At 48.5% G+C, this 24,511-nt stretch overlaps 1 protein-coding gene across 3 annotated transcripts in view; it reads right to left on the reverse strand.

Moving 5' to 3' along the window:
- Fam53b (family with sequence similarity 53, member B) overlaps positions 1-24,511 on the reverse strand; it is a 91,121-nt gene that overhangs the window by 46,579 nt on the left and 20,031 nt on the right. Inside the window, exons 1-4 of one of the 3 annotated variants that reach the window (XM_008759888.3) lie at positions 19,128-19,155; positions 12,487-12,595; positions 11,763-11,814; positions 400-1,178 (exon numbers count right to left, since the gene is read on the reverse strand). In XM_008759888.3, coding sequence (XP_008758110.1) covers positions 400-1,178; positions 11,763-11,802 — 819 coding nt within the window. In that variant the 5' untranslated portion in view covers positions 11,803-11,814; positions 12,487-12,595; positions 19,128-19,155. The other 2 variants (XM_008759886.3, NM_001107556.1) reach the window with 2 other exon arrangements.

The raw sequence follows: 24,511 nt of genomic DNA on the forward strand, positions 1-24,511 counted from the left end.
AGTGATACTGAACACTGGTGTGTGGGTTCCAGAAGAGGAGGAACCAGCAAAGGACTAGAAGAGGATTAATTAGTGTTTGGTCACACTGGACTCCTAGCCAATGCCTGCCTCTCACCATCTGTCTGCTCCTGTCCTACTAGCAATGGCTTAACAGGGAAAGAACATGCCTCGGTTTAAATGGAGAGAACCAGATACTTAAAACTTAAAAAAGCAGAAACAAAACCCTTGAAAATTTTTTTTGGGGGAGGAGGGGAGGAGGAACACTATGTTCAAAGCAAGGGGACTGACTCCTAAACATTTCTGAAAGTGTCACCGTCCCCTTAACAGCTAGACCAGGAACAGAATCCCAGAAACAGTGCAGTGTTTCTGCAGCTTATTCTAGGCTACTGGGGCACTTACCTGTGCCATCTTGGCAAGGTCTAGCGAAGGTCTTTGCTCCTGCACTTCGTCTGGACGCCGCCGTTTCACACCGATCTTCTTGTCATTAAGGACACACGGCTGGGAGCGGCTGCGGGCAAGCCCACTGGAGCGTCTTGCCAGCTCTGGCGTTGAGGCAGGTGTGCTGTTGGCTGAGGGGGGACAGTATTCTGGGAAGGAAAACTGCTCATGTGAGCAGGAGAGAGACCTTTGCAGGTCCAGCCGGCCCCCTCCCACAGGGTGTGGGTCTGGGCTCCAGCTATCCCCCACCCGCCCACAAGGGGCGGAGCCTGGCGCTCCTCGGCAGGGTTGTCCCCCAAAGCGGTGGTGCAGGCTTGACTGGTGGCAAGGTGAAGAGAGCCCATTAGCCCGGGCAGGGAGGCTGAAGCTAGAGCTCCGCTGCATGGGGCTGACACCATTGGAGTAGCGCTGGACACTGCCTCCGCTGTAGCATCGTCTCTTCTCCACGGGAGTCCAGACTTTGGACCCCAAGGGCCGCCATGACGTCCGGCAACTGGACATCTCATCAGAGAAGGATAGTGACCGGCACTGGCGTTTACTGGGAGGAGCTGAGGGGTTCCCATTGTGGTCATTTATGTTGAGGTCTTTGATTAGACTGGTCACTGCACAGGCAGTCACCGCCTCCTGGTGCCACAGAGAGCCATCCTGACACTTTTCAGGCAGACATTCCCAGATGCTGGCGCTTGGCTGGTCAATCTGAAGAGGGCATTTTCTATCCAGGTCTCGCCATCTGTCATTTTCTGGTGCATAAATACAAAGAGAAAATAAGGTCTGAGAGGCCTCACAACAGTGCTCTGTTCTTTACAAACAGCCTGGTTGCAATATAGCACTTTGGCACCAGAAAGGTCCTCATAAATCAGCCAGTTCAACCTCCATAGATGAAAACTGAGAGAGGAGTAAGGCACAACATGCTGAGTTGGAAACCAAGGCTTGGGTTTCAGTCCCATGCCTGGGTCCTCATCTAGCTTCCTTCCCAGCACTCCAAGTCCAGACCTGCTGCCCCAGGGGTTCCTGGCCCACGTTTCCCACCATGTCCTGAGTTCTGCCTTGATTGGTGGCTGAGTCAGGGGAGCAGTGTAAGTTAGCATTGGCAGAAGACCATGACCAACGCTGAGTCTTGGCCACTTCAGATGGCCAAGGTCAAAATGGGGCTGGGTTTACCTTCTACCAAAATATTCAACAATATCAGCACTGACATCAGCTGCAATCATAGCACCTTTTTAAAAATATTCATTTGGGGGTTGGGGATTTAGCTCAGTGGTAGAGCGCTTGCCAAGGAAGCGCAAGGCCCTGGGTTCGGTCCCCAGCTCTGAAAAAAAGAACCAAAAAAAAAAAATATTCATTTGATTTCTTGATGAAACTGAGGATATGTAAAGCAGGTGAAATGGGTAAGAGTAACACTTAGCTTGCCTAGGAAGCGCAAGGCCCTGGGTTCGGTCTCCAGCTCCGAAAAAAAGAACCAAAAAAAAAAAAAAAAAAAAAAGAGTAACACTTAGGCCACAGACTGTAGGGTATGATATAGGATCAGTCAACTCTGTTTGAATGAATGAATCCAAGGGTTAGCCCAACCGTGGAATGCAAGATCTGAACCTGAACTTCTATTTCAGTAATATCTTAAGAACAAATTGTTGTTTTTCCACTACAGAATCAGACATCATACTGGGACTGTTAGGAGATGAAAGTCCCTGTTCTCAAGATTTACAAAAGCAAAGGTCAGAAGCACCTGCTGTCCAGTTAGCCCTGTCTCTGTTAGTCTGAATATACGTTTTAGCTGGCAAACGTGACAGCTTGAGCCAGGAGGTCAGTGGACCTGAAATAAAGCTGAAAATGGCTTGCAGTAAGTTATTTAAATGACACCACTGACAACCACAGCAGTTCAGATCACTCACTGGGCATGCTTCTTGGACCATAACATCCACACAGCAAACTGCCCAGGGTAATACAGCTATAGGGCACAGTGAAAACCCAGGCCAGTCTGACATTGATCCTGCCTCAAGATACTTATGATACAGGGAAGATGCAGATGGTTCAAAAGATTGCTCTATCCCTAGGTGAGCCACTTCAGGGAGCGAGAACTGTGAACCCAGCTCTACAGTACCACTCTGTTCTGTTCCTTTCAAACCAGGTGCTACTCTGTAGCCTTGGGCCTTGAATCTGTGTCAAATCTCCTGCCTCAGCTTCCCAAGTGATGGAATTAGACATGAGCCACCATGACCACAACTGGCTTACAGGGGTCACTTCTCAAAGGTCACTGAGATACACCGTCCACTGAATGTCACCCAAACAGCACCGAGTCCATTAGGTCAAGAGGGTGAGTAATGCAACCGAGACAGTGCCTAGGAGTGAAAGGAAGCCAAACCCAGGCTTCGTATGAAATGTCTTCTTCCCAGATACTCTGCTAAGTCATGAGACAAATGACCTGAGGAGCTGCAAGCCCAGGCAGAGGACACAGGGAGAAACTGTCCAGGGTTATAAATGCTGAAAACCTCAGGAGTTGGAGAGGCAGAAGAAAGGTTTACTGGATGTTTAGCAGGCCAGCTGGGAATGAAGCAGCAGTGTAGCTGAACACCCAAGACCTCAACTTAGACTCTCCCTGACCCGATGGAGGCAGCTGTGATACCTAGTCTTCTAGGTGAATTTGGTAAATTACTTCCACATGCAAACTTTACCCCAGACCCCAAATAGCTCTCTGTAAGCTGCTTATATCGTTCAGGAACATCTTCGGTAACTGTGGAAAACATTTCCTTCTGGTATTCTCTTCCTCTTGAGTATTCTCCCTTCCCACAAGTATGTGTATGTATGTGTGTGTGGGGGGGGGGGGATGACAACTCTGTAGACCAGGCTGACCTCAAACTTGGGAGCTGCCTACCTCAGCCTCCCTAGTGCTGGGATAAAAGATGGACGCTGGTTTTTCTGTAGGTTCTTGAATCTAGATTAAGGTCATCAGGCTTGCACAGTAAGTGCTTTACCCACTGACACATCCCCCTACTCAATGTTTACCATTCTCTGAAGTAGTTTTAATTTGGCATTAGTTCAGTGAATCAAAATAATAAATTCAAAACGAGGAAATATAAACTAAACTGGGCATGGTGGTAGAAGTCCAGCTTAATCCCAAGAAACTGAGGCAGGAGGATCACCTTGAAGGCACAATCAGCCTGAGTTATAGAATGAGAAGAAATGTAAATTAACACTGACAGAGTCATGACTATCTATTAAAGAAGGATAAAAGTAATTCTTTAAAAAAAAAAGTGTGTGGGGGGTGCTGGAGATATGGCTCAGCAGTTAAGAGCACTGACTGCTCCTCCAGAGGTCCTGAGTTCAAATCCCAGCAACCACATGGTAACTCACAACCATCTGTAATGGGATCTTATAACCTCTTCTGGTGTGTCTTAAGAGGGGTGCAATGTACTCATATACATAAAGTAAATAAATCTTAAAAAAGAAAAAAAGTGGAAAGTGAATCAAAATGATAAGAAACGACAGCAAATTGTCTAATAAGGTATAATTAAACTATTCTACAGTACGGAGCTGGTGAAACAGACCACACCACAGTACAGGTTCAAGGACAATGGCGTGGGGAAATGCCAGAGATATGTTGTTAAAGAAGCTGTGAATAAAGCCCCACGATTCCCTTTTTTTTTTTTTTTTAAGATTTATTTATTTCATGTATGTGAGTACACCGTTACTGTCCTCAGACACACCAGAAGAGGGCATCAGACCCCATTACAGATGGTTGTGAGCCACCATGTGGTTCTGGGATTTGAACTCAGGACCTCTGGAAGAGCAGTCAGTGCTCCTAACCACTGAGCCATCTCTCCAGCCCTCCATGATTCCAACTTAGTCAATACATAGTATGCTATACAGGAAACAAAAAGAAACGGACCAAAATATTAATGAATGATTGTCAGATGGCTGGTTAATTTATGCTTTCTTTGTTGTGTTTTTCATGTCTGTACATTTCGTGAGGAAAGTTTATTAGTGAGTATGTGAGAACTGTGGCTGCTGAGCCTATGGTGCTGTGTGTGCTCTGCCTTAGTTCTGGGAAGGAGGCCTCTAGAACAGGGTCTAAACTCATCTTCCTCTGGGTTCTCTCCTGTGGATTTTCAGGAAGTTGCTGGAACTGACGTCCATTTGAGGCCAAGACACTGAAAACACCACAGAGCTCAGGGGTGTGGTAGGCTGAGGAAGGAACCTACCAGCCTATCTGGCAGTGAGGGACCAATATGGTACCACAGCTGGTGCTTGGGAGCCTGGGACACAGGACAGAACGAGAAGAGGCTGATCCTATGTATAGAAGTTTGCATTTGCTCTTTATTCTGCTGGGTACCAGTTCTGAAGTACAACTTAGGATGACTCTCCACAGTCCTTCTCGGAGTGTGCCAAACAGCAGACCTAGCAGGGAGGGGGAGGACGTGAAGGAAAGGTGGGTGACAAAATGAAGGCAAAAACTGTAGAAGGGACTGTGCATGTCCATGAGCTCTTCCTTCTTACCACCCTCAATCTGTGCTAGGCCACAAGCCCTGCACCCTACTCTGCACAAGGAAAGCACTGCTGGTGCACATCGACAGCATCCGTGCGGCCATTTGTATGTCTGCAGCACAGATTCAAGTGGTTTCTAGCTTTATCACTTTGAAAAGTACAAATACAAAAAAGTAAAAACAATCAATACTATGTTTAGCTCTCGAGTTTCCACCCTTCACTGAGGGTCTAGAAACCAAGTCATTGGGTCAGATCTCCAGACAAAAGAACAGGAATAGAAGTTAATTTTTAATGGCAAACTGCCCTATGTGTGAAGCCCCAACTTCATAGAACACAAAGAGTTCTGAGAAGACAGCGAATGCCCCCGCCCTGCCATTCAACATTATCATTTCTGCATAAACAACTAGAACTTTTTCCAAAGTGACAAAGACCATGGATTTGGAGGAGCAATGGTCACTTGATAGGGTTAGAAAGGGCAAGGCCCTTGGTTTGAATCTCAGTTCTCTGTATTTCTTAATCCCTCTCAGCTACTGAGAGAAGACACAGGCCCAGCAGAGCGCCCAGAGCGAGCTCTCAGAAATGGCAGCTAGCAGTGTAATTCTGAAAGGACAACACTGAAAAACATGTTTGTGTTGGGGATCTGCTCTTCTGTACCTGGGTACCAATGTCTGTGGGTGGACTCAGGCTAAAGAGGGACCCACTTGGTTTCTCTACTTGAAACCAAGGTTGTGGTGAATTTTCCAAGGTATGGTTCCAGGATTGCATGCTGGATGGGAGGAGGTGGAACTTGTAGGTAGGAAGTAGAAATGCAGAATCTTGGTTGCCACAAATTTGATTCTTAAGACTAAAGCTGGTGGTTTGTTTTACTTCTGCTTTGGGCAATTAGAGGATGCAAACTTATAGAAAATCTCTCTTTGCTTTTTAAGTCCTTAAAAATCCATGTTTCACAGGCCAGGTGGGAACTCCCTGAGCTTCCATCTCAAATGGCACATGGCCTACATTATGCCATTCCTATTGTATCATAAAAAGTTCCTCGATGTTCCTAGCGCACCCAGTTCACAAGCGTGAAAGTCACACAACAGGGAGAATGTGTGTGAATGCTGTATGTGTGTGTGGGGGCTGGAGGGTTCAGTATTATCAGTTTGCCTGTGGATGGAAGGATGAACCACACAGGCAAAAACATTCCATGGGCCCAGCTCTCCCACAAGTAAACCATGTGATCAAAATCCCTTCCAAAGCTGAGGCTCAAGGACTGAGGCTGAAGTTTCTGACCGGCTATTCTTTGAGAAACAATGACATGTACCCCAGATTTACATTTATAGGGCCCAGTCCTGCTGTCCTGACCACAAGAGGAGAGGCTGCTGGGTACACAGATTTCGAGCTTTAAGAAAAGCACTTGAAGGGACACAAACAGCATCTGACCTCAAATGTTCTTGTTTCCATTTCTGCACTCTGACTGGGAAATTCCCAGGGGCCCAGGTTCTCAGGGGACTGTAAGACTTCTTATGTTCAAGAGATAGAGGAGTTTTACAGCCCTGGAGATCTCAGTGCTATGTTTTTGATAGTCTCTTAAAGTGATACAGCCATAACACAATGAGGTTTCTAGATAAGTAGTTACATACAGACTCAAGATATCTGATTCTTGCAGCCTTCAAAAGCCCAGGAAGCAAGCCACCAGCCAGAACTGTGGCTGACTCATTCCTGGATTTCATACCTGTCTACTTGTGCTGACAGGGAGGTGTAGTTATGTATTGACTCCCCCACCCCCAAGGTTGTGGTGTGCTAAGGTGGCCTCAGGGCTGCAAAGACTGTCTGTCTGGGGCAGGAGCTCTCCAACCCTTTAAGAGGGAGATTCCAGAGAGCCGGCTCTTTCTAAAGGCAGCTTTGCTAACCTGATCTGTTGACAAGAACATCAAAGGACAAGTGAGACAATAACTTGAGCTTTCCCCCAAGGTCTCATCTGGTTAGTTGGTTGGTTTAGTTTATTTTTTAAAAACCAGAGTCTGACTCTATAGCTCAGGCTGACTTGAAACTCACTATGAAACCCAGACTGGATTTGAACTTGCTGCAATCTTCCTGCCTGAGCCTCTTAGATGATGGGATCACAGACATCACTTCTGGCTTCCCCATCTGCTTTTAATGAGGTTTAGAGCCTGTCACCAGAATGGAAACTTACTAGAAGCTGAGTCAGGAAGAAAGGCTCCTAGGCTTCTCTGCTTTAGCCTTTGGCCCTGCCATGTCTTAGGGACATAGACACCAAGTTCATCTCACAAGGACCTCACACAGACAACGGGTTAGGATGGCTGAAGGTGGGTATCCCACTCGGTCTCACCTGGGCAAACAGGAAGGCTGACCTGTGGGGTTCTAAAGAAGGGACAAAGATAAGGGTGTAGAGTGGCTAGCAAGGCCTTTGCCTCATTAGTAGGGCAGGGACTGCAAACAGCAACTTTCGTGCTTTTGGCAAGCCTGTAGTCTTGCAAAAAAAAAAAAAGTTGGCCGGAGGCCGATGGGACCACTGAGATATAAAAACTACACCACCCTCAACGTTGAAGGCACAGGCCTTTGCTTCTTCATTTGTACAAGGTGCTGTGGAGTCCTGACAATCCTTTCAACCTTGACAAGAGCATTGAGCTCCATCCCCAGGATCCCAGGAGTACTTACAAATGCCAGGGAAACTAGTATTCTAAATAGCAGCACCGTTCCAAAGGACTGGAAAGGCCAGCTTGGCTATTTTTTGATTCCCCTCATGTTTGGGGCACATACAGAGCATGTGAGACAGACAGTTCTCTAAACCTCGGGCACACCAAGGCCAGCTACGTTTGCATTAGATGAGGGGACTGGCAGCAAGGACAGCCCCTCAGAAAGCTGTCAATAGATGTGTTACCTACACATTGGGGTCCTTGCTGAAGCTGAGAACATGATCATGCACTCTAAGCAACTGTTTATATCCTGGGCCATCACAGCAATCCCTGCCCACTGGTGACACTGGGCTTCAGCACAGTGCCATGTCCTCTTGGCACACCCAGTTGGCAAACAGCAGACCTGAGCATGCTCTGCGGTCCTACAGCCATACTCTGGTGACTAGGACAGGATGTTCCTGACTTGCCCACCGCCTATCCTTCTCCACTGAGAGACCAACACCCAAAGGTAGTACAGTAGCCATTCTCTGGCTGTGACATCACTGCGGCCCCTCCCTCACCCTCGTGAGAGGGTGGCCTAGGAGGCTTGCCCGTCACTATACGCAGCTGTCTTGTGCTAACTCTGTCTACTTCCATTGTGTACTTCATCCCACACACTGTCTGGAACCAATAAAAGGTACATGAACTGAAAAGCATCCTGTGTGGATTTTAAAAATCACATACATATGTAACCACAACAAAGATAAATTCAAGCTGTAAAGAGTTTTCTTTTTAAGCAGACACATGTATTTGTATGTGGATGTACTTTTTCACTGGAAACAAATCACATACCAGCCTGTATTAGTCCATGAGCAATTTCTTCTAGGAGGTCCTGGCTCAAGGACCACAATCAAAACAACCCAAAGACCTGTGCTGAATAATGCTGGTATGCTAGCGGTGCTCTTCCGTTTGTTTTGGTCATCTGACTGCAATGGAAACTACCTATCCCCGAATGCCAGCTTCTCCCTCCACACAGGTACAATCAAGGGCCACTTTCAGTGATCAACTAAGGCTGAGTTAAGAGGCCAAAGCCCGCTGAATCTCAACATGAAATCTCTTAGCCCTATGCAGCTCAACACAGCCAACTGGTTTCCCAAGGAACTCCATTCACAGAGTGCCCCGGGGAGCAACCCTTTTATGTACAGAGTAGACGTTAACAGCCGAGTAATTAAACACAGAAAGTGAGGCTTATAATTAAAATGCTGACAAACCTGAAGCAGAGCGGCACAAGTCGGCTGCTCTAATGTTTTTACAATTCCTTTTTATACATAATGTATGATCCTTCTGCTCAAGTTTCCTCTATGTTCCTTGCCTGTGAAATAATTTCCATTAATAAATAATTTATTACCATAACTCCTGAAGTAATTATGGGTTTTCATCCTTTTTTTTAAAAAAGCATATGAATTGTTTTGTTCTCTGTCCACTGACTTGTATTTACACAATGTTTCCTAGTGGCCTTTTGGGAATAATTGGTGTTGCTCTCCCCTTCTCACGTTTTACGTGATTTCAAATCTCCTGGCCTGAGTGGTGAGAAAGACGGAATGTGTGGTATCTACTGTCCTGATGAAATAGGGCTCATTTAACAGCTGCAATTAGCCAAAGGTGATGAACAGGGCCTGCATTCACCCCAGCTGCCCTGCTCTATCAGAAAGAAAAGGAAGAGGAGGAGAGGTGGAGGAGAAAGGTGGCGGCGGCGGCAACATAAATGTGACACCAAGCATCTCCTAGAGGCTCCTAGGCTCAGGCTGGATGTCACAAGCAGCCCTCGCTTCACTGGACCCAGGAGGACATCCCTCCCACACTTCCTCAACACACCGAAGTAGATGCAAGGAAGGGTGCTGCTCTCAGCCCAGAGGGCAAGCTGGGAACTGCCATTCAACTCATGTCATGAGTAGATGCCTCACTGGAAATTCTGCCTTAGCACAGAGGTGTGTGGGAAAGATCTGGAGGTGAGAGTGGAATCCCGTTTTCTACTGGAAGAAGCTGACCTGGCACCCTAAGAAGGAACCTTCAACTGGGTACAAAGCAGGTAGACAGGGCTGGGCTTTGTTTTGTCCTGCATCTTCTTCCATCCACACTTAACCCAGATTTTTTTCTCTTCCTCACTTTAAAAAAGTGTAAAAATAACTTTGTATCATGTTCCCAAATTGAGGTGGGGCACAAGAGTAGGGAAGGGTCTGGAATCCAGTTAACAATCACAAGAATGAGGCACTTTAAAAAATAAAGCAAAGCACACACTGTTAAGAACATCTGACTACACTGCGTGGACGATAAGTGGGCACCTGCGTAGCTTAGCCACCAGGAAGGATGGCATCCTATGAAGCAGCAGCAACCCAGGGCTGCTCTCTGCGCCCTGATGCTCTTGCTGGGCCTTTCTTCAGGTGCCTAGGAAACTCCCCACACCGGTTCCCAGCTCCAGCCCTCGGGATGGGGTTAAAAGGGAAAACCCTGAGTCACAGAGCAGCTGGGGCTGAGGCGGTGATTATGATGATGGACATTTTATCTTTGCTCTGCATTGTCCAGCCCTGGAAGGGCCAAAAACCCTCTTGAAAAGTCTGGCCCCTCCGGGTGTTCTCTTCCCTGCTAATGAAAAGCAGGCACACCCAAGATGAAATCTCTCTGCCTGAGGTGCAACTCCCAGTGAGCCACAGTGATCGCACAAGACAAGCCCACGAACTACTCCATTCTTGGAGTAAGTGGGCTGGAGAGCTGACGGAAGCTACGTGTTCCAACTCCTAGGGAAGTAGGAAGGCCTCGGGCTGCTGAGACCCCTGGCTCAAAAGCTGTTGGAATGAGACAGAAGGTAGAAGGACCTCCTACCTAGAGCAGCTACACTTTGCCAGAAGAAAAGATCAAGGAATGGGGGAAATGGAGTGTACTGCCACGTGGCTCTACTGGTCTCACCAATTTTGGCACATAGAATTTACTGTCTGTGGCTCTTTCTCCTCCACTAGACATAATGTTCCTTGTAGATAAGACAGGGTCCCTTTCATTCTGCCCTGCACTAAGTGTCTAGCACATGCTAAACGCTCTATGAAAATCTATGAGAACAAGCCCCTGAAACCACCTGTGGTGAATGAAAGTCCTGGTAAGACATGCTGTGACATGGGACACGGCTCTGCTGAGTCAAGGAAGCTGTGAGCAGGCAGAAGGAGCATGGAGCTGGAGAGCCAGAGTGTCCGTGCATGCTGCTATTCCAACAGTAGGTATTACCCCTGCCTCTACTCTAGCTGAGTGGTAGAGCTTTGAGCACTGGCCTGCAGGATCCAGAGCCAGTGGGGAGCCGGTGGATAGGGCTTCCTGAAGAGTCTGCCTGTAAACACAGCTTGGCACCAAGCCCTGTGCCACCCTGGATAGAAAACAGGCTGCTGGGCTCCACAGGCTCAGTCGGCCAGAGGGCCCTGGACACCCTGAGCTGCTGTTCACTCACCTCCTTCCCCAGGCCTTTACCTACCCCATGGATAACTCGGTCACACCCACTCCCAAAGGAAGCCACTATGGTCCCAGTCCTTTGCAACTACTGCTCTGTGCTCTCCCATGCTGACCTTGTCACAAATGCCCTATTGCCATCTTCACAAGCCCACACTGCTATTGCCTAGGAGGAAACCCAGGCTCAGAAACGTTAAAAGGTTCAGTTCTCACAAGACCTGTCACAGACCAGACCCATTAGAGTCAGCTTTATTATACTGGAAGGCCAGAGAAGCCTAACAGAACAGTCTTAAAACGGAGGCCCACCATCCTTATGACAGCTTCCTGGTCTGTCTCTGATGGAGCTAAGTTTGGAGTAAAGGTTGGACATTCATAACTGATCCCCATGATAAAAGAAGGCAGCTCAATTGCAAGCCTCTTCCCAGGTGCAGAAGTACAGTAGGTTTTTCCACCATGGGACGGTGGTGGTAGAAGAGAAAAGCCACTAACCATCAATGGTCATGTGAGAGTAGGCCACGGAAATGTGTTACCCAGGTGATTTCCCTGTTTGGATGTCCTCTGGGTAGCAGTATCAAAAAAGACATCTAGCATCCTCCCATCCCCCACCCCCCCACCCCCACCCCCCCGCTGGGGACTGAAGTAAGTAAAAACACAGAAGAGAGTCTCTCCAGGACTCCTCTGGGGTTTCAGCTGGCAAGAAGGACTAAGAAAAGATGTCCATAATATGTAGCTACTCACCCATAATTCCGCAGGAGAGGAGGGTAGGTCCTTGACTCATCTTTGGCGTGTGCTGAAAACAAGCAGAAAAGCTATTGACTCTTCACAGCATCAGGAGCACGTTTGCACACGACTCTGCACTGAGCTCTTTCTAAAGTCACAATTACAGGGGGATCTGCCCTTAGGCAGCAGCAGGTTGAGTAAAGGGAAGAAAGTAGCCTAAGAGGCAACATCTGCACAGGACTGAGCCTGGCCTTTGCCTCAAGGCTCCAGAGTTTCAGACTGAGCAGACTAATGGGCTTTTGAGTCACACAGAATGCCTCTGACTCCTGGCAAGATAGCACAGATGGCATATCTCCACAGAGGGACATGGGGAGGTTTGATGCAATGACAGAACCAAACTTTATTAAGGGCTGAAAAGAAACTTGGAGAGATGGCCCTCTTAGAAATACAGAGCAGTGGACCAACTCCCTGGTGGCTCCCCAGGCCATACAGGGACAGCATCTCTTCTACCTAGAAAGGAATGCTGGCCCCCAGATGCTTATGGTTATAGTGAAGCTGTCAATCGTCCTCTCGGAAGCCCAAGACACTCACTAGTTCCGTCAGGTCTCAGCCTAAGAGCTATGGCTTTCAATTCCTGGGCACTGTCCATCCATGGGGCTTCCCACTCCACTGTTTTGTGTCTTCCCTCACAATCCACACCTACCTCAGCTGAATATAGATGAAAAAGAAGCTGAGGACTCACAGCTAGACAGTAAGTTGAGCACAGAATATTCTGGGGGCTCTTGTGTATCTGGCGTACTCAGGTGGTGAGTGAGGAGCAGACATCGTTGTCCGGACCCTGAGGAGAAGGTCTGCCTCAAGCACACAGACATTCAGACACAATATACTCAGTATGCAGGAACAGACAGTTATCTGTATTCAGGCTGTGCTAGGGGTTGGTCATGCAATGGAAACGAAGTTCTCAGCCTGTTACACACCGTTGTAGCTTCTGAGAGGAACCCCAGACCCAACCACATGACAAAAAGAGGCAGGGCTTCTAGGGTAAGAAGTGGGTGGGAGCCTGGGTCGGCTCATAAAGTCCCAGGAGGAGGGTGGGGCTCACTAGCAACACCTGGCCGACTCAGATAAGACAGCAGGCGCCTGGCACCAGCTTCCTCACCCCATCCCGGTGCCCAATTTGGGGACCTTTGCTCTTAACGAGCAGTACATTTATCCCATAGGGGTTTAATGGGCAGGATGGTCCTTTCCAGACTTGAGGACATAGAACGGAAGAAGGGCTCAAACCTTCAAGAGAGCATGATCACAGAGGCAACTCATTACATTACAGGGAGATGGGCCTTGGGCGAGGAACATCTTGGCTGCTGTTGATAGGCAAGGTTACTGATGATAAACAACCCTTTCCCCTGCCTTTTCTTGGCTTAAAACAATCCTTAACACTACCAGGTCAGGTTACCCTCTGGTATCTAACTATCTATAGCCACCGACTGAAATCTCTAGAAAGAGTTCAAAGGGACTATGCCTGCCTCCATCACAGCTAACATGGCTAGTGCTGCAGGATATGCAACTGAAAGCCACACCAAAGTCACCCAATAGAGAGCAGGTGACAAACACAGGAGAGTCTGCCATCAGGACTGTACCACCCACACAACCGATGCAGAAGCCTACTGAATCCAGAGAGGCCCCTTACTCTCCAGAGAAGGGGTCTGAGAAGGAATGGGGATGGCCTCCTGCCAGGGTGGCTTGCCCGTTAAAGGAAACTTGGTGCTCAGGGGGTACTCGGGCTCAAGGACAACATCCATTTGGAAGATCCCTACTTAGGTACACCAAGACAGAAACCACAGAGAAAGACAGAAAGCTGAGAGAACAGGAAGGAGGGAAGGCTGGCATAGTGAATGTGAACTACTGGCACACAAGTGTCACAAATGAGGGCTTGGGGCTTCGAATGCACAAGCAGGAAGCAGAGTGCAGCCACCTGTGCCTTATTATGGGCGAGCTCAAGGTCTGCTCATTCCACTGACAGGTGTGGAGGGCCAGGGGAAGCCCGAGTTGGTCCCAACTCCTGTTTGTAACCGCTGTCTCATCCTGGCCCTGCCTCTTCTGGGTATGATCTACATAATCTTCTACAGCCTGTGGGCTTTCCACCTTTATTCCAGCAGCATTCATTTTGTTTGAGCTGATTAGAGATGGCCTTTGTCAGATGAGGAACCCAGAGGCTAGAGATAGTTCAGCGGCTGAAAGCACTGGCTGTTCTTCCACAGGACTCGGGTTCAATCCTAGCACCTAATTGGCTTACAACCATCTTTAACGCTAGTCCCGAGGATCACACTTTCTTTTGGCCCCCATAGACACCAGGCATGTACATGGTGCACACACATACATGCTAGCAAAACATCTATACACATCTTAAAAAAAAAAAAAAAAAAGAGACCTGGCTTCATGCTGGATCCCACATTAGGACCACGGCCCTGACTTGCTTTGTGAGCCCTACTTCCCTGTGTATAAGGGCACACCACATGTTGACCTCTGGCAGGTTTGCCTAAGGATTTTACTTTGGGGAAAATGGCATCCAGGAAACAAACCTTCCTATTCCCAGTCTACCAAGAATACAATAAAATGCCCACTGGCACATGCCATTCTTGTAGCCAGCTTCTAACTCTTCAAATCCTGTATTCCCAGAGTGGGAAGAGGGGATGAGAAAATCACTGTGTCAAGCCAAAGGGACTCTAGCTGTGAGGCCTCCTGAGACTTCCGGAATCTGCAACAGAGTGAGCTCAACTGCAGGCTGAGGTCTGCAGGGAAGGAAGCGAGAGCATGCTTCCTTTTTGCACGTCTCCCTCTTTGTGTCTAAACCCACGGAGGCTCAGTCTCAATGGGACGATTCCCGTCACAAGAGAAGCCTCTGGAATCAGGTCCTGGTAGGAAAGACAATTGCTGGAAATCAAAGTGAGGCTTCAGGGACATCTGTCTGACTGAAGAAGGCCTGGACTTCTATAAAGACCCAATTCAGGCTCCAAAGGAGAAGCTAGCAAATACAGAAACGCCAAGCCTTACTCGTGGTTCTCACAGCTTTCTTCAAAGGTTACTGCCTAAAACAACTGAGCACTTCCCCCTTTGCTTACACAGCACACAGACAGCCACATGTGAAGGGGAGATGTTCATACCACATACCAAGAATAAGCATTGTATCATGCCTGCCTCTCAAACAGAACTTAGTAAAACGCAGCAGCAGAAAGCAGAGAATTCAGGTCTACAAAGATGAAGAGAAGCAGAAGGGAACAGTACAATGGAGACAGGCGCTCAGAGATGCCAAGGTAGCCCCAACTTCAAGGCTGAGGGTCCCCAGGCACAAAAGTCCCTATAGCGCATTTATCTACCCAGGATGAAAGACACCAGACTTCAGTTACTGTGCAGTCAGCCAGAGACCCTGGTTTGGAGCTGCTGAGGACAAAGTGTCAGGTTGTCCTAACAAGGGATAATGAGGATTCTCTGTACCTAGATAGCTGGACACAAGGCCTACCTAATGTGGCTACCAATTTCAGAATGGGAAAATACCTTAGCTCTAGCACTCTAATGTGGCTGTGCAGAAGGCAGTGTCTCTTCTACTCCTGACTGCATGACTGAGGATAAGTATGCTGTCTGTACCGAAGTATACTGAACTCTGCCCAGAGTAACCACTAGTCTATCTTCTCTGGTCTCCAGGATTTAGAGTAGGCTGGGAGAGAAAGTTGGCCTGGCCTAAGGAGGTGGTTACTCTGGAAACAAAAACACGCTCTTGGCCTGCATGTAGGCGAATGGGCAGGAGCTGGGGGAGTTCAGTGCTCCAGGGTCAAATGTCTGGGCTGCTTTCCAGTGATGGTGGCTAATGTTAGAATATGAGAAGGAAAGGCCCTCTGAACAGAGGAAAGCAACCAGGCAGACTAGGGAAAGAGGACCAGACGTGGTCATGGCTATGTGGTGTGCAAGCCAGGGCTGCAAGGATGGCTTCTCCCCATACCAATCATCCCCAGAGAAGGGGATCCTGTGCCCAGAGGGAACAGGCTAAGCACTGGTAGGTTCCTGTTCTTGCTCCGAACAGTCTACCTTTGTCACCAGAATTAGAGTTTTGCTGTTATGTCTTGAAACAGGGTCTCTCGTGTTGTCCAGGCTGGTCCCTAACTAGCTAGTAGCCATAACTGGCCTTGAACTTCTGATCCTCCTGCCTCCACCTCCCAGGTACTGTGATCATAGGTTTATAGCACCAGTTCTTAAAAAGAGAACGAAAGAGTGAAGACCATGAAAGGGCAGAGACCACTACCGGTCTTCCCATTCCTCATCAGGACTCAGGGCAGCGACTGGGGGTGCTCCAGGGTCGAAGGGTCTAGGGAATCTTCCACCTAGGGTGTCCCAGACCTTCCCTCTGTGACTGGGAGGAGCCCAACACCACACCCCCACACCCTGGAAGACTGCATCTACCATCCCAAAGGCTCCTAGCTTCGCTAGAATCCTGTTCCCTTTTGAAATCTTAACCTCCACTTCTGTTATCTTTTTGATCTAATTAGAAAACAAAAGAGAAACTGTTTCCCATCTTTTCTGTGTTAACTGGTGGCAGCTTGTGTGCTTCATGGACCCCAGCAACTTCCTCTGCTGCTCACAGAGAGGACTGGTTGACCTCAGGCTCTGTCTCAGGGAGCTCATCACTAGACTGACACTATTTGGATCTGTCTTCAGGCACATATACAACTTTTTTCCCTGAGGTAGCCACAACCTTCAGAGGCTCCGCTAGCCCATGCACTACTCCCATACTGAGTTCTCTGAGCCACAGTGCCTGTCTATTTAAGGGACAGAGATGGGTACACGCCTGCCCCTGCCTGAGTACCCTCCATCGAACTCTCCATACCTTCTGTGGCCACAACAGTCCTTCCTCTTATATTGAACCAGGCCCAGAATGTAACAGTCAGTATGTAAGATGTCAACAAACTCACAGATAAGAAAAGCTCTCTCAGAGGAGAAAGAGAGCTTGCCACTGACCTGCCATGTGGAGCAGAGGGGAGGAGACAGATGGTCTGGGCCTACGTGGGCCAACAGCAAAGAGCAGAGGCAAGAAGGCTGCACTCTGGAAGGGGAGCAGAGGTTGGAAGACGTGGAGAGCAGGCCGTGAGCCCTGAGGGAGGGATGAATAAACCCCGCCCTTCTATTCTAGGAAGGCAAGGCTCCTCCCCTAGGGAAGGCACAAGGCCATGTTCCTCATGTTAGGGCTCAGGAAGGGTTCCTTCCATGACCTTGGGCCCTGGTACTAGGAACCAGCTCTGTGTGGCCAGCCCCAGCCCAGTCCTACCTTGACACTAGACAAGCACAGAGGTGGCTATGGAGGCCAGTAATACAGCTCAACGCTCAGATGCATAACCCCAGGGGGCCTCTGGGCAGCCCCTCTGCCCCAGACCATTCAAGTCCTATCTTCAGATCCTCCACCCTAAAGCCAGTTAATGCTAACAAAAGAGATGAGACAAGCATGGTGCATATGTGTGATCCCTGGGCTACACATTAAACAGAGGGACCAGAACAACAAGGTCAGAGCTGTGGCAATGGGAACAGACCGTGTGCACTCACTCACTCTAACTGAACAGCTCTTATGCAAGAGCCGTGTGGTTCCAGGAGAGAAAGGCAAAGGCCTGGCTTTCATTAAATGTCCACCCTAGCATGAGACCATGGGTAACCTGTTAGAAAGTGGTATGGGCTGAAGAGGGGAATCCTGGGTAGACAAAGGGCAGGCGGTCTGGGCGTGGGCAGGACTGAATTTGAGGGTGAGAGGCCACAGAAGGAGGGAGGATAGAGTCCTGTTAAGAGAAGAGTTCTAGGCTATGGAAGAAATCCAAAGGTCCTGAGGTTGGCGCCTCTGTGCCAGAGGCCAGTATTAGCTGGGTGGAATAAGCGGAAAGTTACAGTACTCATGAGGCAGGAGGCCCGTGGAAGGTTCTGAGCAGATGGACAGACTTGACTGGTACTGAATGGCTGCTGGGTGAAGAACAGGTTTTAAGAGCCAGAAGCAGAGACCCAGTTACCAAAAGAATCTCTGTGAGAGAGGCCAGCACATAGGATAAGGGTGGCTGCTCAGTGAGGGTGGAGCTAACAGCGGGAAGTGACCCAATTGCAGATACACAGTCTATGTGAATTGGAAGGAAGGCGCAATGGCTGAAGCAGCTCCATTCCTGCTGGGATGGCCCAAGTGTCCACCAAACAGATGAACCTCGGCTGATTCTCTCTGCCCCGGGCCCACAGTGCTGGAGCAGAGAACAGCCAAGGGATAGGTGTCCCAATACAAGCCTAAGGGAAGAGGCCTAAACACAGGCCAGCAGTGGGGCTGATGGCCGGGAATGAGGTGAAGAAGTGGGCAAGTCACCAAGACAGTCGTTGCCCTGCTGCAGGTCTCAGCTTTGAACTACATGTTTGGAAAATAAGATTGGGCCCAGTGGTTGCTAAGCTGCTTCTTTCCAGCCTCTGAGGCCACACCCAGCACCTCTGTTCTGTGAGGCTCTGATATGCTTACAGACCAGCCAGCCTCCTCAGCACACCTGAATTTCAACAGGGTATCAGCTATGAATTGGCATTACTGGCCCTTAAAGGGCCACTGCATACATGCTTGGTGGAGCCTGTCTCCATACTGCGAACTACTCTACACAAACAGGGCAAGGCTCAGCTCCAAGTCATGCTGTTTCCTCAATCTGCTGGCCTATGCCAGTCCACGGAACAGGCACTTGGGAAAGCCTATGGAACACACGCAGGTCCCAAGTATTTCACCAAACTCCTTGGGGGAGGGGCTTCAGCTATCACAATGTGGTGTTTGCCAGCCAGCATGAGACAAGGAAAGGTAGCCCACCACTACATGGTAGAGGGTACATAACTAACTGGGTGGCTCTAGGAGGGTAGGTGACTAGATAGAAGCCTACTGTCATGTAGTCAGAGGGCAGCCATAGCCTGCCACCTTACTGCCAAACTGCTTCCTTTCTCCCTAACCTACCACTCTTGACCCTCAGGTGGTGGCTCTCACCCTGCATTGCCTTTGAGAGACAGTCTTATCTTGGCTCCTACCCTGGCACCCTCATCCTGGAAGTCACCTCTCTCTTTAGGTGGGGGTGAAGGGAGTGCTGGGCTAAGCTGAGCCACCGCTGGCCTGACCTTCCTCCCTCATCAAAGCAGCTCTAATCTGGGTCCAGCTACTGTCTCCCTCTGAGTACAAATCTACACTCTGCTCCTTTGCCACACAGCCCCAGCCTAGACCCTCTCATAATGCTCTGCTTACTTCTAAGTCGTTGAGGCCCAGATGCCCCTCCACAGCCATACCACAAGCCCTCCCTGCACATCACAACACAAAGAAGGAGAAAGAAACGCAGCCCTTGAGGGTCTCACCAGTTCAGGGATGAAGGTCCTGTGTGCTACAGAGTCAGCTCCCTGGTTGATGAGGCTTCTCCTTAGGATCATCACCATGGTAAGGACCTCAGGCACTGGGCTGCATCCCAGGTTGGGTACAGGCCATCTTCAGGTGGGCAGACTTGATTAACAGTGATACTTGAGCATCCTGGGGAGTGATGTCATCGGAAACAGCTCCCCATCAGTTGCTCAGACTGGTGACAAGGCCCTCTGGGAAGGGCCAAAAGAAGTCAACAACCTGGAAAGACAAGATAAGCAACGGGCTCAGGACTAGGAAAGCCTCAGATGGAAAGAGCATAGCTCGGCCCCTGTGATACAGAGAACCCCATGGGGATGGAACCATATTTCTTACTAAAGGAAGTGTACTCTGGGAGGCCACCAAAGCCTAGAATCACTTTCTTAGATCTCGCTCACACACACACACACCCCAGCTAGCCTTAGATATCCAATAGCCAATGCTCTGTCAGACAGAGCAACAAATTTGGGTCCAGCCATGAGACATCTTCAAGAGCATAAGTTCTGAGATGCTAGCAATATGTGGTTCCTGGCAATACAGCATCTTATCACTGACTGGGCTGGCTTTGCAGGCACATCAAGCTCACATTAGGACAAGTTTAGACTGGCTAAGAATCAATATTCCTCATCCCCACATCCAATATCAAAGGGGGAAGGGAAGCCAGAGCTGGGCCCTGGCTTACCTTATCTACCTTGTTATAAACAAATGCTACAGACAAATCAGGAAGGTCTATTTAAAGACATGTGCCCCATTCTTAACAGCTGTAGTTGTGTCCCTTTCCCCAGAGTGAACCGCACCAAGTGACCTAGGAACTACTGCCCAGACCTCCTTGGTACTGTCATTCACCAAAGATTATCATGCAGCCTCCTTGTTCATTGTGTCCCATCAAGCAAAGGCAGAAACTGCACAGGCTTCCGGGCAGGTCTGAAAAGCCATTCCTTACAAGGTGACTTCTCTGAACTTAATTCCCCATCCCCACCAGTCTGTGGTTCAACCTTCAAAGGAAAGTTACATGGATATAAGGATCAGAAGGTCACCATTAAAACCTAAAAAATAATGGTAATAATAGCAAAAAAGGGAAAGAAAAGCAGCTCCTAATCTGTAATTAAAAATGGAATGTTCAGTGCAGGAAAATGTTTTAGAAACTGCTGTGTGAAAATTAATTGCACCCTGGTATTTACTTCTCATCCAGCTTGTAAATCATATTTTTCCTGTTTACTTCGATTAGACTTTACAGTGGGTACTGTTGAATCTGCTACGATAGGCCAGCTGGTAAGCACAGGAAAATGACCTTCTAACTTCTTCGAAAACAAAGTTCGTCCAAAGTGCAAAATCAGGAATGGGGAGGGGGTAGTCAATGCATTTATAAAGCTTGACTGTTCAGGAAAGGAGGCGGGGTGTGGGGGTTTAAGAGTCTCTGGCGACACTGGGAGACCTGCTTCATGCTTCGATACCACATCAGTCTCCAAACTGCATCCCAACCAAGTGTGATGTGTTTAAGGAAGGAATGTCAAACCATTCCGCCTAGTTCTGGCTTAACAGCAGGGGCAGAAGTGCCTGCTGGCCCTCTGCATACTTGGATCAGGAGCAGGCCAGGAGGGGTGCCCCTGGACTCACCCTTCAAAGGGCCCTTTGTGCTGCCTCGGCAGGGGAGGCCCGATGGCAGCCATCACCTTTCTGGGTGTGAACCTCAATTCAGTACTAGGGCAGGCAGCCATTGGCACGAGGCCTGGGAGGTAAACTTACCATTTCCTTCTCTAGGTGACTGGTAGGCTCAGTGGTCATAAACTCAGATCCTAAGACCAGCATATCTGGGTTGGAATCCCCACTCTTGAAATATTTCTCTGTGAGGCTCAGTTTCCCTCTTGATAAAAAAGAAAACACTGGCTGCCCTTAAGATTATTGTATCCTAGGAAATCAGAGCTCAAGCCTTTTGCTCTGTGCCTGGTTCATCTGAGAAATCATAGTAGCTACTACCGTTAGTTTCAGGGGAAGCCGCTTTCCATGGATGGACATCCAGACAGCCATCCTCTCCAATTTATTTAAATTCCATCAGCAGGAGCCTGGCTGCATTACGGCCTATCCCTCTGGTGAAACTGGGAGACCAGTAAAAGCAATGCTATGGAAATCTATTGCCATGGAAACACAACAGCCCTTCCAGCCACTGCTCTTCTCTCCACAAAGCAGCAAAATGGACCTCCCCACTCTTTCCAGCTCCACCCTCACTGTAGCCCCTACAAAGGGGAGTTTGCAGAGGCAGCACAAGGGTGGAGCACTGTAAACACCTGTGTACCTGAGTGAGTGGTCAGTAAATGACCACAGGTCTGGAGAAAGGAGGAGTGCGGCATCATCCCTGCCCTCACAGCTCTGAAAAGAGGCAGCTGAGAGCAGAGGGAAGGGCAGTGGAGGGGAGTATTAAAGCCTCCCCTGAACAGGAGTCCAGGGCAGGAACACCCTGGCTGCCCACTCACAGGGGACTGATTAAATAAACTACAGTAGAGTTGTGTGACAGCAGGCTGTATGGCCTTTAAAATGGTTTTAATGAAATAGTCAGAACATGATGTGGGGAATGGTACGCATGCTGGCAGTCATGCACAGGGTACATGGAAGGGAATAGGACAGAGAGCTGGAAACACCCTGAGCTCTGAGAGCCATGCTAAAAGCAGACTTTATTCTGCAACATGGTAGCTCCCAGGAGCTGTGGCTGGAGTGGGTTTCTGGGATCTTCTGTAAGAGTCTTTGCCCTTTACATGCCCCAGCACAATCCCTTGAACAGAGTTGAGCTCAGCACACACTTCTGGAATTAGGCTAAATCTCAGCAGCTTCTTTGAGTCTGGGTATATATAGCCCCGGAGAGGCTAATCCAGACCAGCAGAGCTTGGCGCAATCTGGAGTTGCCTAGGATTCTTTTGACCAGTAGCACAGGCTCAAACAACCCCAACCTGTCCAGTGACCTGAACCAATGTAAGAAAACCTCTTAGAGAGAGAAAGGGAAAGCACTAGGTGATTCTAGGAAGGTGGGTGACAGACAAGACAGAAGCCTAACTGTCTTCGAAGCTGCCCCTTGAGCACAGGAACTGCTTGACCCGGTTGGTTTTCTCTGTAACCTCACTTAGAGCAGCTTTTATCTACTGAGCACTGCTGGTGGTCTGTCTCTAAGGATTCACCAGTTCCCAGTGTAGCCATGTTAAGGGGTTGTAGGGCAGGGACACTGCCCTTTAGCAGGTGTCATGGGACTGAGTTAATTAAAAAAAAAAAAACTATTATAAAAACATGTGCCTGGCCACACCCAGCCACTCCTGTCTCACCATGTGATCTCTCCCTTTTCCACATAATGTGATACCATTTGCCCCCAGCCCTTCAGAACTGAGACAATTCTTCAGCCCTGCCATGAAACCTTCCCTCTGAATAAAATCTACATAAAGTTGCCCAGCCTTTGCTCATCGGTTAAGAGCACCGACTGCTCTACCAGAGGTCCTGAGTTCAAATCCCAGCAACCACAATGGTGGCTCACAACCATCTGTAATGAGATCTGATGCCCTCTTCTGGTGTATCTGAAGACAGCTACAGTGCACTTATATATAATAAACAAATAAATCTTAAAAAAAAAAAAAAAGTTACCCAGCCTTGGTTATTTTATCATAGCAGCAGAAAATGAATTAACAATTCAGGTATTATAGCTCATGCCTATAATTCCAGAATTTGAGAGGTGGGGGCAGAAGGACTAGGGGTTCATGACCACAGCTTCAGATACATCATATCCCGTCTCATATTAACACCTCCCCACACTAACGCAACTACCTACTGTGCTGGAAAAAGCTGCTTTACACACATTAGCTGTAAAGTAGGCTCATGTATCCCTGTTTCATAGCCACATGAAGCAGCTCACCAGCACTGAGTCTGAAAACTGGGATCTGTCTCTGGTGGATCAGCTCCCACGCTTCTAACTTCCCACAGCTGCCCACCTGTCCCTCCCATGTGTGCCCTTCAGAAACCCACTCAGGCAACTATTACACAGCCTAGCAATCAATCACATTCCTCAGCACTTCTCCTGGAAAATTAAACACAGTCACCACAAACCCTGCCACAAATGCCTTATTCATAACAGCCAAATCAGGGAAGCATCCAAATGTCCTTCAGTGGTGAATGGTTAAACAGTGGCTCATCCAATCTAGGGAATACCACTCAGCAGAAAGGGAGGAACTAGTCTCACACCCTACGAGCTTCCAAAGAACTATTCTGGGCTTTTAAAAAAGTGACTCCCCTAGGGTTAAATTGCTATATGATGTCATTTATAACAAACTCTTGAAATTATAGAATTATAGAATTGAAAACTAGCAGTTGTCAGGGGTTTGGAAGGCGGTGGTGTCAGAAAAGCAACACAAGATACACTGGGAAAGATGAAAAGTGTTCCAAACGACACTGTCCCATGTCTACTTCCTGTTTCTGATGTTGGGCTTCAGTCTAACAAGCTATTACTATTAGGGAAAACAGGGAAAACCACCCACGCTTCAAGGCCAGAAGAGCCTAGGTCCAAACACCTTGCCGGTACCATGGTGCTAAGAGCATAAAGCCAACGTTCAAATCCAGGCCTGATCCTTGCCATTTCCCTCCCTAGCACACTCAGGTTTTCTTCTCTGCTGCTCTGTTTGATACAGGGTCTTATCCTATAGACCAGGCTGGCCTGAAACTCATTTTGTAGCCCAGGCTGGCCTCAAACTAATGGCAATCCTCCTACCTCAGTCTCTTGAGTTCTGGACTAGAGCTGTGCACTACGACACCTAGCCTGGGCCTCTCTCTGATACCACAGGGACAGGGACGGCTTTGCTCTTTCACACATGTCCTTCCTAACAGAAAACTGTCTCACTTCTGTTCTATATACTTCGGTGAGGTTCATGGGCTTACACTTTTGAATGCAGCCATGTGATAGCACTTGCAGTCCAGCCACTTGGCTTCCAGAGAATGGTGCTGAGCACACATGGAGCATCTGTGGCAGGAGTGCGTGCTAAGTGAATTAACACACACGGAAGCTCTGCAAACTACACAGTTCCCCATGAATCTTAAGACTGCAAGAGTATGCTGAGGGAAGGTGTCCGTCATCCATTTTGAAAGGTTATCCCCTTAAAAGAAACTAACCACACTGGAGCACAGCTGGACTTCTCCTCCTTTTAACATCTGTATTCAGTCTGTGTGGCTGTATAGGCAGCAGTACCTCCATGTCTTAAAAACAGAACCCTGGGGGTTGGGGATTTAGCTCAGTGGTAGAGCGCTTGCCTAGGAATTGCAAGGCCCTGGGTTCGGTCCCCAGCTCCGAAAAAAAGAACCAAAAAAAAAAAAAAAAAAAAAA

The sequence above is a fragment of the Rattus norvegicus genome, chromosome 1, assembly GCF_036323735.1.
Source record: "Rattus norvegicus strain BN/NHsdMcwi chromosome 1, GRCr8, whole genome shotgun sequence".
Taxonomy (NCBI): domain Eukaryota; kingdom Metazoa; phylum Chordata; class Mammalia; order Rodentia; family Muridae; genus Rattus; species Rattus norvegicus.